The following is a 13,144-nucleotide window of genomic DNA, read 5'->3' on the forward strand; positions in this document are numbered from 1 at the left end:
GCCGGTGTTGCACAGTGGCCAAGGAGAACCAGCCAGGAGTGCTGATTCATGGGAGCTTTTATTGATTTCCTATTTCTGCACCTATAGCAGCCCTGCAGGAAGACTGGGACTGCTATAGAGCCACTCTCCAGGTGTCCATGCCTAGCAGAGAGGGTAAAACACTCACACTGCTTGACCACAGTTCATACAAAACACAAAGCTGCAGTGGAGAAAAGGCTGCCTGCATGGATTAAATGATTTGTATCAGCACAGTGGCTTTGACTGGAGAAAGAGAAAAGAGTGTGTACATTTCTTCGGGGCTCACACATACCATATGCATACAATGTAGCTTGCCTGGCATATCCCAAGGTCATGCAGAAAAGTGTGTCAGAGGGAGTGAAGAGGGAGAGTGGAGATCAGCAGAGAATCTGTGAGTTCTGCTGCATTAGTGCTACTAGACAGAGCTGCTAGTCTCAGGCTGATTTTGCTGATAGGGGCTGTGGGCTGATTGCTGCAGTGCTAGTTTAATCTGTTAGGCTTGTGAACATCCTTTTAGGAGTGAAACTAATTCCTCAGAGCGCCTTTCTTCTGGCCTGACCCCTCCTGATGAAAAGGAAACGATCCCGAATGTGCTGCAGCCGCAGAAACGTCGGTATAATCTGCTGCTTTCTTCCCTTGCGGAGCATTCAAACAGTCCTCTCTTGTTTTACCGACACAAACAACAGCTTTGATCTGACACATTAAGTGAATGTCAATGTCACACTGAATCACTAACGTGGCACAGATTGATACAAACATACCTCTAATGATTTTTTATTTTTTTTTTAAGAAAATAACCTCCCAGGGGAACGCAACCTCTGTGGCAGATGTTATCAGAGGGAAAGGCTTAATCTACGGTAGATATTTAAGCAGGCACAAATATATTGATTTAGGTGTGCTGAGATATGAATGTGAGCTCCTCTCGGAGGGAGCAAATACTGTTCAAACAGCTGATTAGAATCTGGACACGTCAATCTGAGTGTCAGGGTGAACACTGGGATCACAGCTGAGGTGCTCAACTCCAATTGGTTTTGAATATACATCGAATGAGGAACATGAGGTCAAACACTTTCAATCTACACCTACGGATGCTTCATAAATCTGATGCAATCCTTCACAATTGCAGGATAGAGTGGGTCGGGGTATTGGCCAAGGTCATTTCTAGCAAAAGGCCAACTCATGAATACCCATTTCATCTATACTCTGAGGACCACAATGTCCTTTCCCACCACCATTTCACCATGGGAGCTCTAAGCTGGCCGGCAAAAATAAAAAGCCTTTCAACATAGCTCTGATTATTTGATAGCACTGAAGCAAGGCTAGTTGAAAGGATAACACAACACTAACTCAAACTATCAAGGTCTTAAGTTAAAGCGTTAAACTGGAAAGTAAACATGTGGAGGAAAATATGCAGGACTGGCTTGTTAGAATAATATTTGGCTTTAATTGAACACAAATTCCTGGATACGACTCATGAGCCCGAAGCCTCTCCCTCAGTCACTCTGCTTTAGTGACCACCTCTGTTCGCTCTTCTTTTCCCGGCTCTTGTTACGGATAATTGTTAACAGACAATATTACTTTTCTGAAAAGGATGATGATGAAACTAAAAAAACAAAAAGCTACATGGGTCACATAGATGTAAGTTGGGTGCATCTATCACAGCAAAAATGTTTTGGAGCAGATTTTTGAAAAGGAAAGCAGCTGAGAAAACATCCCTGCAGACACACGTGACAGCCACTGCTGTTGGCTGAATGTTCACAATCTTGTGTGTGGATACACATGCCGGAAAGAAGAAGAAAAAAAAATAAATCAAATCTTGAACTGCAGCGTGTGTGAACAGACTGCAAAGAGAGATGTTAAGGGGATATTCCATGCTTGCCAGGTGGGCAGTGGGCTGAAGAGCGGTGAATGTGATGCAGGGGCTATGGGCTCCTGAGACCATGCACACGGACACTAAAAAAAAATCTTTACTCATCTGTCGTCTGTCTGCTGAGATGACAGCTTTTACCAGCTCCACAGACTCCCCAGCATATTGCCAGCAGCAATGTCCGAGCTCTGTAGCCCCCTCTGCTTCCCCCTCGCCCCTGTTATTCTTTGTCCTTTTGACTCTTTCATTCACCACAAGGGCAGTACTGAAAACTTGTGTTTTCTACCCAGAATTTGTGTGGACATCTACTTCCACTCCTCATTTGTAATCTTTACCAACTTTTAGGCCAACAGATGTGGGCTTATCGGAGGTCAGCTTTAACTACAAGAGGAGGATTTGCTGGAAGGAGGCCAGAGAGAAGAAACGAAAGGAGATGCAAAGAGAAGAGGTAAATCAAGACAGGAAAAAAAAAGAAGAAGGAAGGAACAGGAGCTACTCTACCTGATGTTGAGCCTCCTCCAGATTCCCACTGGCCCACAGAGAGAGCCCGAGACGATGGCGGATTTTTGCCTCGTCCTCACGCCGAGCCAGCTGCTCTGCAAGCCGCAGGCCTGTCACGAGGGGAGGAATGGGAACAGATGAGAGGGAGAGGAGAGCAAAAATTATTCAGAGCAGACACACTCCGAGGTATCTCTCAGAGTAACAGATGTAAGCATAGCATGGTACTGATGTTCTGACAGCAAACAGGTTTGGATATTTGGCCTCAGTTGTAAGATACTGCTCACAGTGGGTCCAACACACACACACACACACACACACACACACACACACACACACACACACACACACACACACACACACACACACACACACACACACACACACACACACACACACACACACACACACACACACACACACACACACACACACACACACACACACACACACACACTTCTGCCATAGAGGGAGGCTGTTAGAGCTCTAATCGGACTGCATAGTAATCAATGCTGAGAATTGACTGGCTGAGCAAACACAAACACACTGTTAATGCTTGCATTACAAGAAAAAAATAAAAAAGCCACACAATGGACGTCTGTAAATATTAGCAAACACATTGGAGAGCTAATAATAGACTGTTTGCAAACTCACTGCTCAAGTTGGTGATATTTAGTTTGGGACTTTCAGAGCTGTCTGGGAAGCCAGGGGAGGTCTGAATGTGCCCGATGTGCACGTGTCTTTAGGTGTGTATGTTCAGTGAGTGCGCCCGTGTCAGATCACCTGGCACCCGCACAGTTTGTTTTTCACGTCCAATTCCTCAAGCAGTGAAGCATATGCCGCATCTTTGCATGTGTCCTCAGTCGGCCTGCCGACTTCTTGGTTCGGCCCAATTACTGGGATGAAAATGCCACTCCACTGAGGACAAATAATAATAGTAATAATAATGATGATAATCAAAACAACAACAACAGCTGCTGGGCCACAAATCACCCACAAGGTGCTAAATGCATCCCAGGCATTCTGCAGTTTGCACTAGGCAATCGCTCATGCCTGCACAGTCTCAACAGTAACTCCACATTCGCAAGTCTGTTCTCTCCACTCTCTCGCTTGTGTCTGAAGGGGTCTGAACATGCTTTCGGTCAAAGAGAGGAGGAAACGGGCCAAGCCACCTCCGTCCACGTCTGCTTTTCCCTGCATTCCTGGAAAACAGTCTGTGGCTGGACCAGATAAGCCAAGAACAGAGAGCGTGACCTGAAAAGCCAGCCTATTCCACAAGCCCGGCACACCACGCCGCCATAGACTTCATGGCTCCTTCATGGCCATGCTAGCCGGCAGCCTTTGAAGCCTGCAACAGTCTCCCTTCTCTCCTTATCTTTCCACACACCCTCCCTCTGTTTGCCTGCCTGCCCTCTCCCCTCATACATCTGCTGTGCTCCTCTTTCCCTCTACCTCCTGTATTCATTTTCTCATCTGTGAGCCTGTGTCTTTGGCCCCCCGCGCTCTCTACCTGTTTCATCTTTACTGTGGTGGCAGTGCGTGCAGGGACTCGGCACTGCTTAGGGCTCATTAGGCGCTGGAGCAAGACAGAGGAAACAGATCTAAATTATCCTTTTCATTCTCTGACAGGCTCAGCCCTCACTCATCTCAACTCTAACTCTGAGCCTTTCATCTGCACATGCACACACACTCATCCTCACACATGCACTCCCATACAGTGATGCTCTCACACAAAAACCTTTCTTCCTCTCTCGGAGCTACTCTCTGATAGTTCTTTATGATCAAGCCTGAATGTCAACCAACTCTGTGTTTTCTTTATTCTCCGGTTGACAGTAAAATAATGCATGTGAATTATGACTCATGCCGATCTCTGTCTTTTCCCCTCCACCCGGCTGCCATCCGCTCTCGTTTTCTCTCTGTCTCCTTCCTTTCGTAGTTCTCTCATTCCCTCTGTTCTTCCCCTCTGTATCATTCAGTGCCTGTCACTGTCACCGCGCGTGCCTTTGGTGCGCCCCGCAGGCACAGTCACGTAGCATCGGCTGACATGAGGATGTGGCCGTGGCTGGCTGCACCCTGAAGAGCAACTAGAGAACACTTTAAAGGCTGCTTGACAGCTGGGTGAGAGATCCTCTGCAGCCCCTGAGGCCCACGCACCTCTGTTTTCAGACACAAGCTCTATATGTGTGGACACATAGACATATCGTGTGCTGTAACGCAAACACCCTGGGACACACACACACACACACACATTACAACACAGGGTCCTTTGATCATGACCACATGTGGAACCGCCAAGAGAGTCAGAAGTTCTATTTAAAAATGGGCACAAATCTTAAGACACTGACATAAGAGATGATGCGGCATTTCATTGTACAGATGGACCACAAAAACGATGAAAAAAAAAAAAAAAAAGAGCGAGCAAGAGATGGAAGTACAGCATCCCGGTCCTCTCTCATCACTGCGCGGCCGGACAATCATGCCATGAAGTGGATGTGAATGTCAGACACAGAAATCCCTGTTCAGACGCTGCATGGGGAGGGGCTTTCTGAGGCTGTCAAGCATTCGGCGTGCAGTTTGGACAAAGCATCTTATGTGTATCATAAACAAAGGGGAAAAAAAAGACTGCTAATATTTTCATGTTGTAACCTCTTATTATGCTGAAATATTGCTCTTTTGTGTGAATAATCAAGTCATAGACCAACCGCTGTTGCATATTGACAATACTAAAACACAGGACCCAAGTTAGAAGAATGAACTTTATAATACTACAGAAAATGACTAACTGATTGTATATTGATCCAGCAGAAACAAAGGCTCGCATTGTTGTGAAGTGCTAATTAAAACATGATTAGCATTCGCAAGTTACAAATAATAATGTCTAAAAACAATATATACCTACTCAGAGTGAAAGATTTTGTCTTGTGTGAGTTGAAGCTGAGGAATGAAAACATCAAAACACGAAACTGTAAAGCGCAGTAGTTCAATAAGCCAACAGGCTGTCTGGCGTTCCAACATCTGTACCAGAAGAAACCGTTCAAGAGTTAAAGAAATGTAGTAGAAAATCACAGGGAGGTCCAAATGTATTGATGACTGGTCCGATATTTCACATAAAGAGAACACATCACCCAAAGGCATGCAGTTTTATATGCCTCCTAACAAGCTCTTCAAAGGCTGAACAACATGAACGTATTTAATTGGAATTCTTGAGTCAGTTCCCAGGTCAGCATTTGGTACATTTCTAAGAAAGCGGACAATTGTAGGTTAACGCTGCTCATCCAGTCATTATTTCCATGCGGCTTTCCATAAACCAAGCAGAGAGAAACAGTTATACCTCCATTAGTCGCCACAATGACTGCATTGATTTAATGACACTATTGATTGTGTTAATCGTTGAAGAGTGCATCTTGGTGTGAAATGACTCTTTTGTTTAAGAGTGAAATAGTGGTATGCACTGTTTGGCATTATACAACAACAAAAATGTTTTAATTGTGTGACAGTCTAAGTGACAGAAAGTGTGTCATCTAACAGCAGTTAATTGGTATTTCCATACAGCTACACAACAATAAATAAATATCAGATCCAGTCATTTGGAGGCCACATGTCACCAACAGTTTGATTGAGAACAAGTCTGGAGTGAGTTGACTCACCATACCTGTCCCCAATTATTACGTTTTGGAAAACAAAAAGGTGCAGCGCTGCATAGAGAATGAAAAAGGGAAACAAAACTAGTGAAAAAAAAAAAAAAAAAAGAAACACTGAAACGAAAAACCATGCCAACTTTTCGGTCTGGGTAGGTTGGCCAGAAATAATTGGCTGTCAGAGGTAGTGAAGGCACAGTTCTTTTTCACAGCCAGGCCAAAGAACAATACAAGGACAGTGCAGGGGACAACAGGAGGACAGGCTGGAGACAGAATGGCCTGTCGCCTTTCTTTCCATTAAAGCGCAACAAGCAGCCCTGCAGAGGGTGTATGGGTCACTGCAGACCAGGCTTACTCTTATACAGCGGCCGGAGGAGCAGAGATTTATTCCTGTTCTCTTTTATTTACTCCATGCCGGTTGAAATGTCCCAATGTCCTTATACACCATCTCCAGCTTTGCTAGATTCAAATGGGGAATGGGTTGTTTCACGGTGGGTGTGCCTGAACATAAAGTCTATCAATGGGCCCAGGCAAAGCTGGTAGTGTGGACATTCAGCTCACATCCGTGAATGCTCCCACTTATCACCTTCTTGGTGACAAACACTTCCTGCACTCTCACTGACATAATGAATTTTAGAGGGACCAAGCGGGATGTTTTTATTTCACTATAATCTGCAGGGGACAATGAAGCGTGAGAGGCAGGAGCCTGACAGTCACGGTGTGAAAAGATCCTTTGGCAGCTTGCTGCGAAGAACCCTCTGAGAAAGTAGATATAGCTGTGAAAAACAGCTAGCAGTAAACAGGAGAAATACCTTGGCATGCATCCTGATAGGTTTGCAAAGACATATACACACAAATACCGGTATACCTATGCAGCTCTGAAGACAACACACAAAATCCCCCCGCACACTCAGAACACATAAGCACAAAAGCCCGGGCGCACACACACATGGATGCGGACTAATAAAATGTGGCAAAGGCTTAGCAACAAAAAGGCTCTGAATTTCATATTCATGAATTCACAAACTCTAAGCCTATCAGCTCAGGCAACAAAGGCAATCCTCTCTGCTGCTCCCCCTGACTCACTCACCTTCCTGCAGGTACATGACAGCTTGTGAGTAGTTTTGCAGTGCGTGGTGTGTTCTCCCCAAGCTGCCATAGGCCAATGTCTTGGCAGCCAAGTCGTTAGTCTGAGCCGCCACGCTTAGGTGCTGCTCTTGAAACACGACCGCCCGCTCGTAGTTTCCTAGAGATTCGTAGGTGAGGCCCAAGTTCCCATAGGCGCGAGCCTGGCGCGTGGTGCTCCCTGCCTCCTCTGCAATCTCCAGGTCACTTTGGTGGCATCGCAGGGCTGTCTCGTACTCTCCCATAGCTTGATATACAGCACCCAAACCACAGCTGGCGTCTCCCTCCAATAGCCTGTCCTGGGTGTCTCGGGCAATGGCCAGCTGACGCTCCAGGCAGGAGATGGCTTGCTCATAATTGCCTAGTTGGCTGTGGAGCGCGCCCAGTTCACCGTAGGCCTGAGCCTTGCCTCCACACTCCCCCAGCTCATGAGCCACCACGAGTCGTTTCTCAAAACACACCAATGATTGCTGTAGGTTTCCCATGGCCCTGCAGAGAAAGACAGGAAACCAATGAGTGTCACAGTGAAGCAGATTAGGAGTGAGGTGTTTTAGATAACAACCCAATGAGAAAATCTAAAGGGAAATTCTGTCATTGGCATTTTGTGTTTCACCAACACCAGGATGTCATCCTCATCTGTGTCCTGCACAGGATCCATTTATGTCAGTTTGTCACATATTTAGAGGAAACTTGTTTATTAACAAGTGAACAAGACATATAATTTTTTAAAGTGGGGAATAAAAGGAGCGAGGTGCACATTTTCATTTTTTATTTGCACAACATATTGCTTCAGTTTTGGTGTCAATGAAAGGCTGTGCATGTGGACAAATTACAATGTAATCATGGCAAATTGTCTGACATTTTAAATGCAGACGATATACCATCCTCAAACGAGATGGGTCATTTGTCAAATGTCTGTTTCTATCCTCCTGTGGGTTGAGTGACTCTTTGCACATTTGACACACCTTAACAGCCATCCTGCTGACTTTATTCACATTCTCAGACACCAACTGGTTGTTGGTTCAAATGAAACTTTAAAAGAATAAAAGCCCCTAGCTTAATCAATGTTGTGGAATAACATATTTGCTTGACGCAGAGCTGCTGGAAGATCAGAAGGGTTTGTGTGTGATGTCTATTATTCCCTTCTGAAGTCATGCATGGCTAATACTGCTGTGTGAGATTGCTGTGGTGCCATGCTGATGATGCACAATAAGAAGAAAATCGTCTCTGAATGGAGGATTTTAGCAAGCCTTTCGAGTCTTATTTTGCACTGTGCTCTCCCAGGTTGCTATCAGCTGATTTGGGGGGCATGAGGAGAAATGAGAGGGAGAAGAGACACAGGATGTAAGAGGTTGTCTCAAAATAGCTGCGCTTCCCCCCCAAGTTTCAGACGTCTTCACGCCAAAGCCACTTTGCATACAGATAAGGCCGGGGTGACACGGCTGCTGCTGAGACAGCTCACGCTAGACACAGTGATCACCAGCAAGGTGTCTATAAACTGTGGTGGTCCTTGATAATGAACGTAAGGAGACAAATGATATGCAAAGTGCTGCGGTAATAAGCAAAACCGTGGCTTTTAATTTCAACAGCAGGCATTCGAAGAAACTGATACTGAAAAGGAAATATATGTACAGTAAGTGTTAATTTGAAACAAAGCTCCAGACTCACCTGTGCCCATTTCCTAAGCCTCTATAGGCTTTCTCCTGGTCCTGCATGCGGTTGAGGCTCTGTGCCACAGAGAGATACTGGTCATAGTATTTGATAGCTTCCTCAAAGTCTCCCAAAGCCTCGTAACAGTCTCCCAGGTTTCCATAAGCTCTGCCCCGGTCCATTACTGCCTCATTGCCACTAAGCTGCTGTAATGTGGCCAGCTGCTGCTCCAGGTAGCCAATAGCTTCCTCCATCACTCCTACATTCATTTTTGTGATGCCCATGTTGCCGTACACCTGAGCCTCCACCACAGGATCTTTCAGCCTCCGACCTAGTTCTAACTGCTCTTCGTAACTCTTGAACGCCATGGCGTACTTCCCGAGGGCCATGTAAACAGCTGCCAGGTGACCATGGGCTTTGCATTCTCCTGACATGTCGCCAAGCTCTTGGTACACCTCCAGCTCCTGGGTGTGGTAGCCTAGAGCTTTGTCATACTTCTGCACGAGTCTGTAAGTGGCCCCAAGGGCAGCATACGCACAGGCCTCCATCCTACGCTCCTTAACCTGAAACAAGAAATTCACAATATCATCATGTGTGACACAAGAGAACAACGCCAAAATTACTTTACAAATTACATAACTTGTATGCTACGAAAAGAATTGTTGTAGAGTATGCATTTATTATGTGGGGCACACCTGGTGAGCCAAGGCCAGCTGCTGCTCATAAAACTGAATGGCCCCAGCGACATCCTTTTTACAGACAAATATGTCTCCCAGGTTCCCCAGAGCTCTGAAGCGAGCTTGTGCATTGTTCAGGGATTGCGCCAGTGACAAAAGGTACTTCTGACACTCTTCTGCCTTCGCAAAGTCTCCCAGGGCCTTGAAAGCCAAACCAAGGTTACAGTACGCCTTGGCCTGGCTCAGCTTGTCATGAAGGTCCTTAGCCAGCGCCAGGTCCTGCTCATAGTACTTGACAGCATCCTGATAGTTGCCCAAGCAGTAGTGGGCGTATCCGAGATTATGACAAACTTTCCCCTCGCTCTCCATGTCTTGGAGGTCAGGGGAGAGTCGGAGGTACTGCTCATAATAGGGCACAGCCTGTGGGAACTCTCCCCGAGAGCAGTGGAAGTTGCCGAGGTTGCCCAGAGCCCGTGCCTCGCTCTGGACGTCTCTGAGCTCACGAGCTATGTTGAGGTGGTTCTGGTAATGCTGCAGTGCGCGGTCATGGGCACCAAGAGCCTGGTAAGCAACAGCCAGGTTGCCGTGGGTGGAGGCCTGTGAAGCCCGGTCATTGACCTCCATGGAGATCTGCAGCTCCTGGCGGTGGTAGCGGACAGCTTGATCAAAGGCTCCCAGGGCGTTGTAGGCGTTCCCCATGTTGCCGTAAGAACGGCCCTGAGCGGCATAGTCATTGAGCTCCTGAGCGATTGCCAGGTGTGTCTTGTGTAGTTTCAGTGCAGTCTCATAGTCCCCCTTCATTTGGTGGATGATTCCTGTGGAGAGAGGAGAGAAAGCAAGAGGGTGAAGTTAAAGACCCATTCTGAGAAAAAATGTAATTGAGTAAAATTCAAGTGCCTCGTCAGCGCTTCATGTACAAAACAAGTCATTTGGTTGTTAAAATATGCTCACTGAGCCATCTGTTCTCTGCTTACACAACACACTCTCCCACTGAATTATGGTCATTAAAATGTAGTGCAATCAAACAGTTATTACAACACCAAAATAGAATCTTTTGATTGTTTAAGCTGTCTTTGATGACTGTGTCTTACAGGGATTCTACCCAAATCAACAACTTTTCCACAGCATAGAAAGTAGTTGTGGGAGAACTACAAAAAAAAAAAAAAAAAATGATAGAGGAAGTTAAAGTGGGATAGAGTGTGACTAGCAGATAGAAAGCTCAGCAAACAACTTAAGAAAAAAAATGAGATAAGTGTGGAGAAACAATAAATAATGGAGAACCCAGTGCATTGAGCGCATTATCTCTGATAAAATACCGTCCTCTGAAAAATAATAGCTTTACCCCACAGTCAGGCAGCCATCTGGCACACACGCACACACACACACACACACACACACACACACACACACACACACACACACACACACACACACACACACACACACACACACACACACACACTCCACAGAGTAAAGAGTCATCACAGTATATCTGCAATATCTCTCTTTCTTCTTTTCCTCAGAGGCACACTTTGAATCTTTATGTCTCCTCTTTTGCTTTGTCACCCAAAACTTTCATATTAATATTTACACTGATAATATTAAAACTTATTTAAAAGGATGGCAGGCTGGCTGCAGGTTTATAGATATAGACGCAGAAACCAGAAGCAAAAAAAAAAAAAAAAAAAAAAAGAGACGCAGAGGAAAAGAGGCACACACACAAAACAAATCCTGCCTTTCATCCACCATACAGCCTGACCATCATTGTTTTGCTGCATCAGCATGGAAGCTAATGGGCTCGTAGGATGGGAGTGCAGCCACTGATGGGACTCCAGGGATGGAAACGGTTCTGGAGCCAGAGTGGGTGGGAACCAGGGACAGAGGGGGCTCTGTAGCTTGTGGTTGGTATGTCATGGTGCCGCTGGGATTAGTTACCGCCATGTGTGTTTTCCCATTCAACCTGCCACATAATGGGCCGGAACACAGGCTACATAAACAGTGGGATTGAAACTAAACAGAGGGTTCAAACAACAGTAGGGGTTTAATGTTACAAATGAGTAAGGATTTCAATGTTGGCTGAAACAACAACGAGCAGATCAGGCCATTAATATCTGAAGAAAAACCTTATATATTTATATTGTATTTTATAAACAGACACTATAGAGGAATACCTCTGTGGGATGGAGAGAAATATGCATTGTCTGTATGTGTGAAATGTGCATAATTATTATTTTGCTCTTAATCAAGTCTAAAAGAAGAATTTAATTAAAAACTAAACTTGTCTGAATTGGGTGTCTGGAAATTAGAACTAGAAAAAAAAAATCCATCAGCTCTTGTGCCAATAGACAGGATTTTTTTGGGACACATAATCAAAGATCCTCTGCCTTCTAAATTCAGGCCGTGATTCAGAGTGTCGCACAGGCCGACTGAGAAATCAAACCTGATTTTTGTTTGTCTGCTTGCATATGTTCGCAGGTCGGAGTGATACAACCCGAGATGACCCTGTAATCATCAGGTCACAGCCTGGAGGAATTGGTATGCTCGGTGTACCACTGAGTCAAACGTGATGGCGGAAGAGCAATTTGCAGAAAGAAACAAGACTTGCAGTTGTTGTTGCCGATTATGAACAGTGTAATTACAGTAAACATCAGGCTTTGGTGTTGTTGGACTTCTTTGCCGTAGACGTTTTCTACCCTGCGACAAAATCTTGAGCGTTGCCTTTTCTTGAGAGTCTTTCCTGAGAGTGGAGGCATTTTAAGATGCAGAGCAAGCCAGTTGGAGGAGCTCTGACAGCCCTCGCCACAAAGTCACTCCCAAGGTTAGGCTTTTCCCAACGGAGGTCGATCTTACTGAGGATATAATGCCTACTGATGTATTACCAGCAAACATGTTCCATGCTGCAGGCTAAAAATGGTTGTGGGGGTGATGGCCGTTGGGGTAAAGCAGACAGGCTGGACAGAGGCTGGGGAAGTATGGCGAGGTTTGAGGTTGGGCTTGGAGGCAGCAGCCAAAATTGCCATAAGCCTGAGGCTACGCTTGGAGCTGCACTCCAGGCAAGAAATATTTTCTGTGACCCCCCATATGGTAAGAGGATTATGGAGCCCTCAGGGAATGGTATCCAGCAGAACAGTAAATAAAACCACAACAGACATGTTGGTAAACAGTGCCACAAAACAAAAATTGGGGAATTAGTAAGAGGAGGTCAGGGTGATGTGGTCATGCTGTCGAAATCTAAATTACCGCTGGAAAAAAAAAGAAATAAATAAATCTTTGTACCGTTTTATTTTTAACCCTTTTCCTTTTAATCCTTTTTTAAATCTGTGGCACCTGTGGCCTGACTAAAAACGCAACAACACGGCTCAATTATTCCATTTTTTTGGTTTTTTGTCAAACAGCCTGAGACAAAGACATTGAAAAACCAGGATAAAGCACACGCCACAAGATTCCAACATTTTGTGTAGAAGAGCCCCATCCATCCCCACCCCATGACCAAAGACATTAAATGCATGGCAATGTGTTGTCACTTTTCATTACACAGCTGGCTGTACATAGAGGGATATGCTGCAGTGATGACTTTGAGGGATGGTGTCGTGTTCGGAGTAAATCACTGTGTCATTCTTCCAGGAGCTTGGGAAGGTCCGCAGCGCTGCTGGGCTACAGTTAGCTGAAAA

The 13,144-nt window shown here is 45.5% G+C and overlaps 1 protein-coding gene across 1 annotated transcript in view; it reads right to left on the reverse strand.

Annotated features, from left to right (window-relative positions):
* Positions 1-13,144, reverse strand: part of LOC308112666 (tetratricopeptide repeat protein 28-like) — a 113,472-nt gene that overhangs the window by 16,420 nt on the left and 83,908 nt on the right. The window contains exons 6-9 of the mRNA XM_080468361.1: positions 9,492-10,288; positions 8,815-9,359; positions 7,112-7,635; positions 2,387-2,496 (exon numbers count right to left, since the gene is read on the reverse strand). Of these exons, the coding sequence (XP_080324487.1) occupies positions 2,387-2,496; positions 7,112-7,635; positions 8,815-9,359; positions 9,492-10,288 (1,976 nt within the window). The remainder of the gene's footprint in view (positions 1-2,386; positions 2,497-7,111; positions 7,636-8,814; positions 9,360-9,491; positions 10,289-13,144) is intronic.

The sequence above is a fragment of the Lipophrys pholis genome (genome assembly GCF_963383615.2).
Source record: "Lipophrys pholis genome assembly, chromosome: 7".
In the NCBI taxonomy this organism is placed as follows: Eukaryota; Metazoa; Chordata; class Actinopteri; order Blenniiformes; family Blenniidae; genus Lipophrys; species Lipophrys pholis.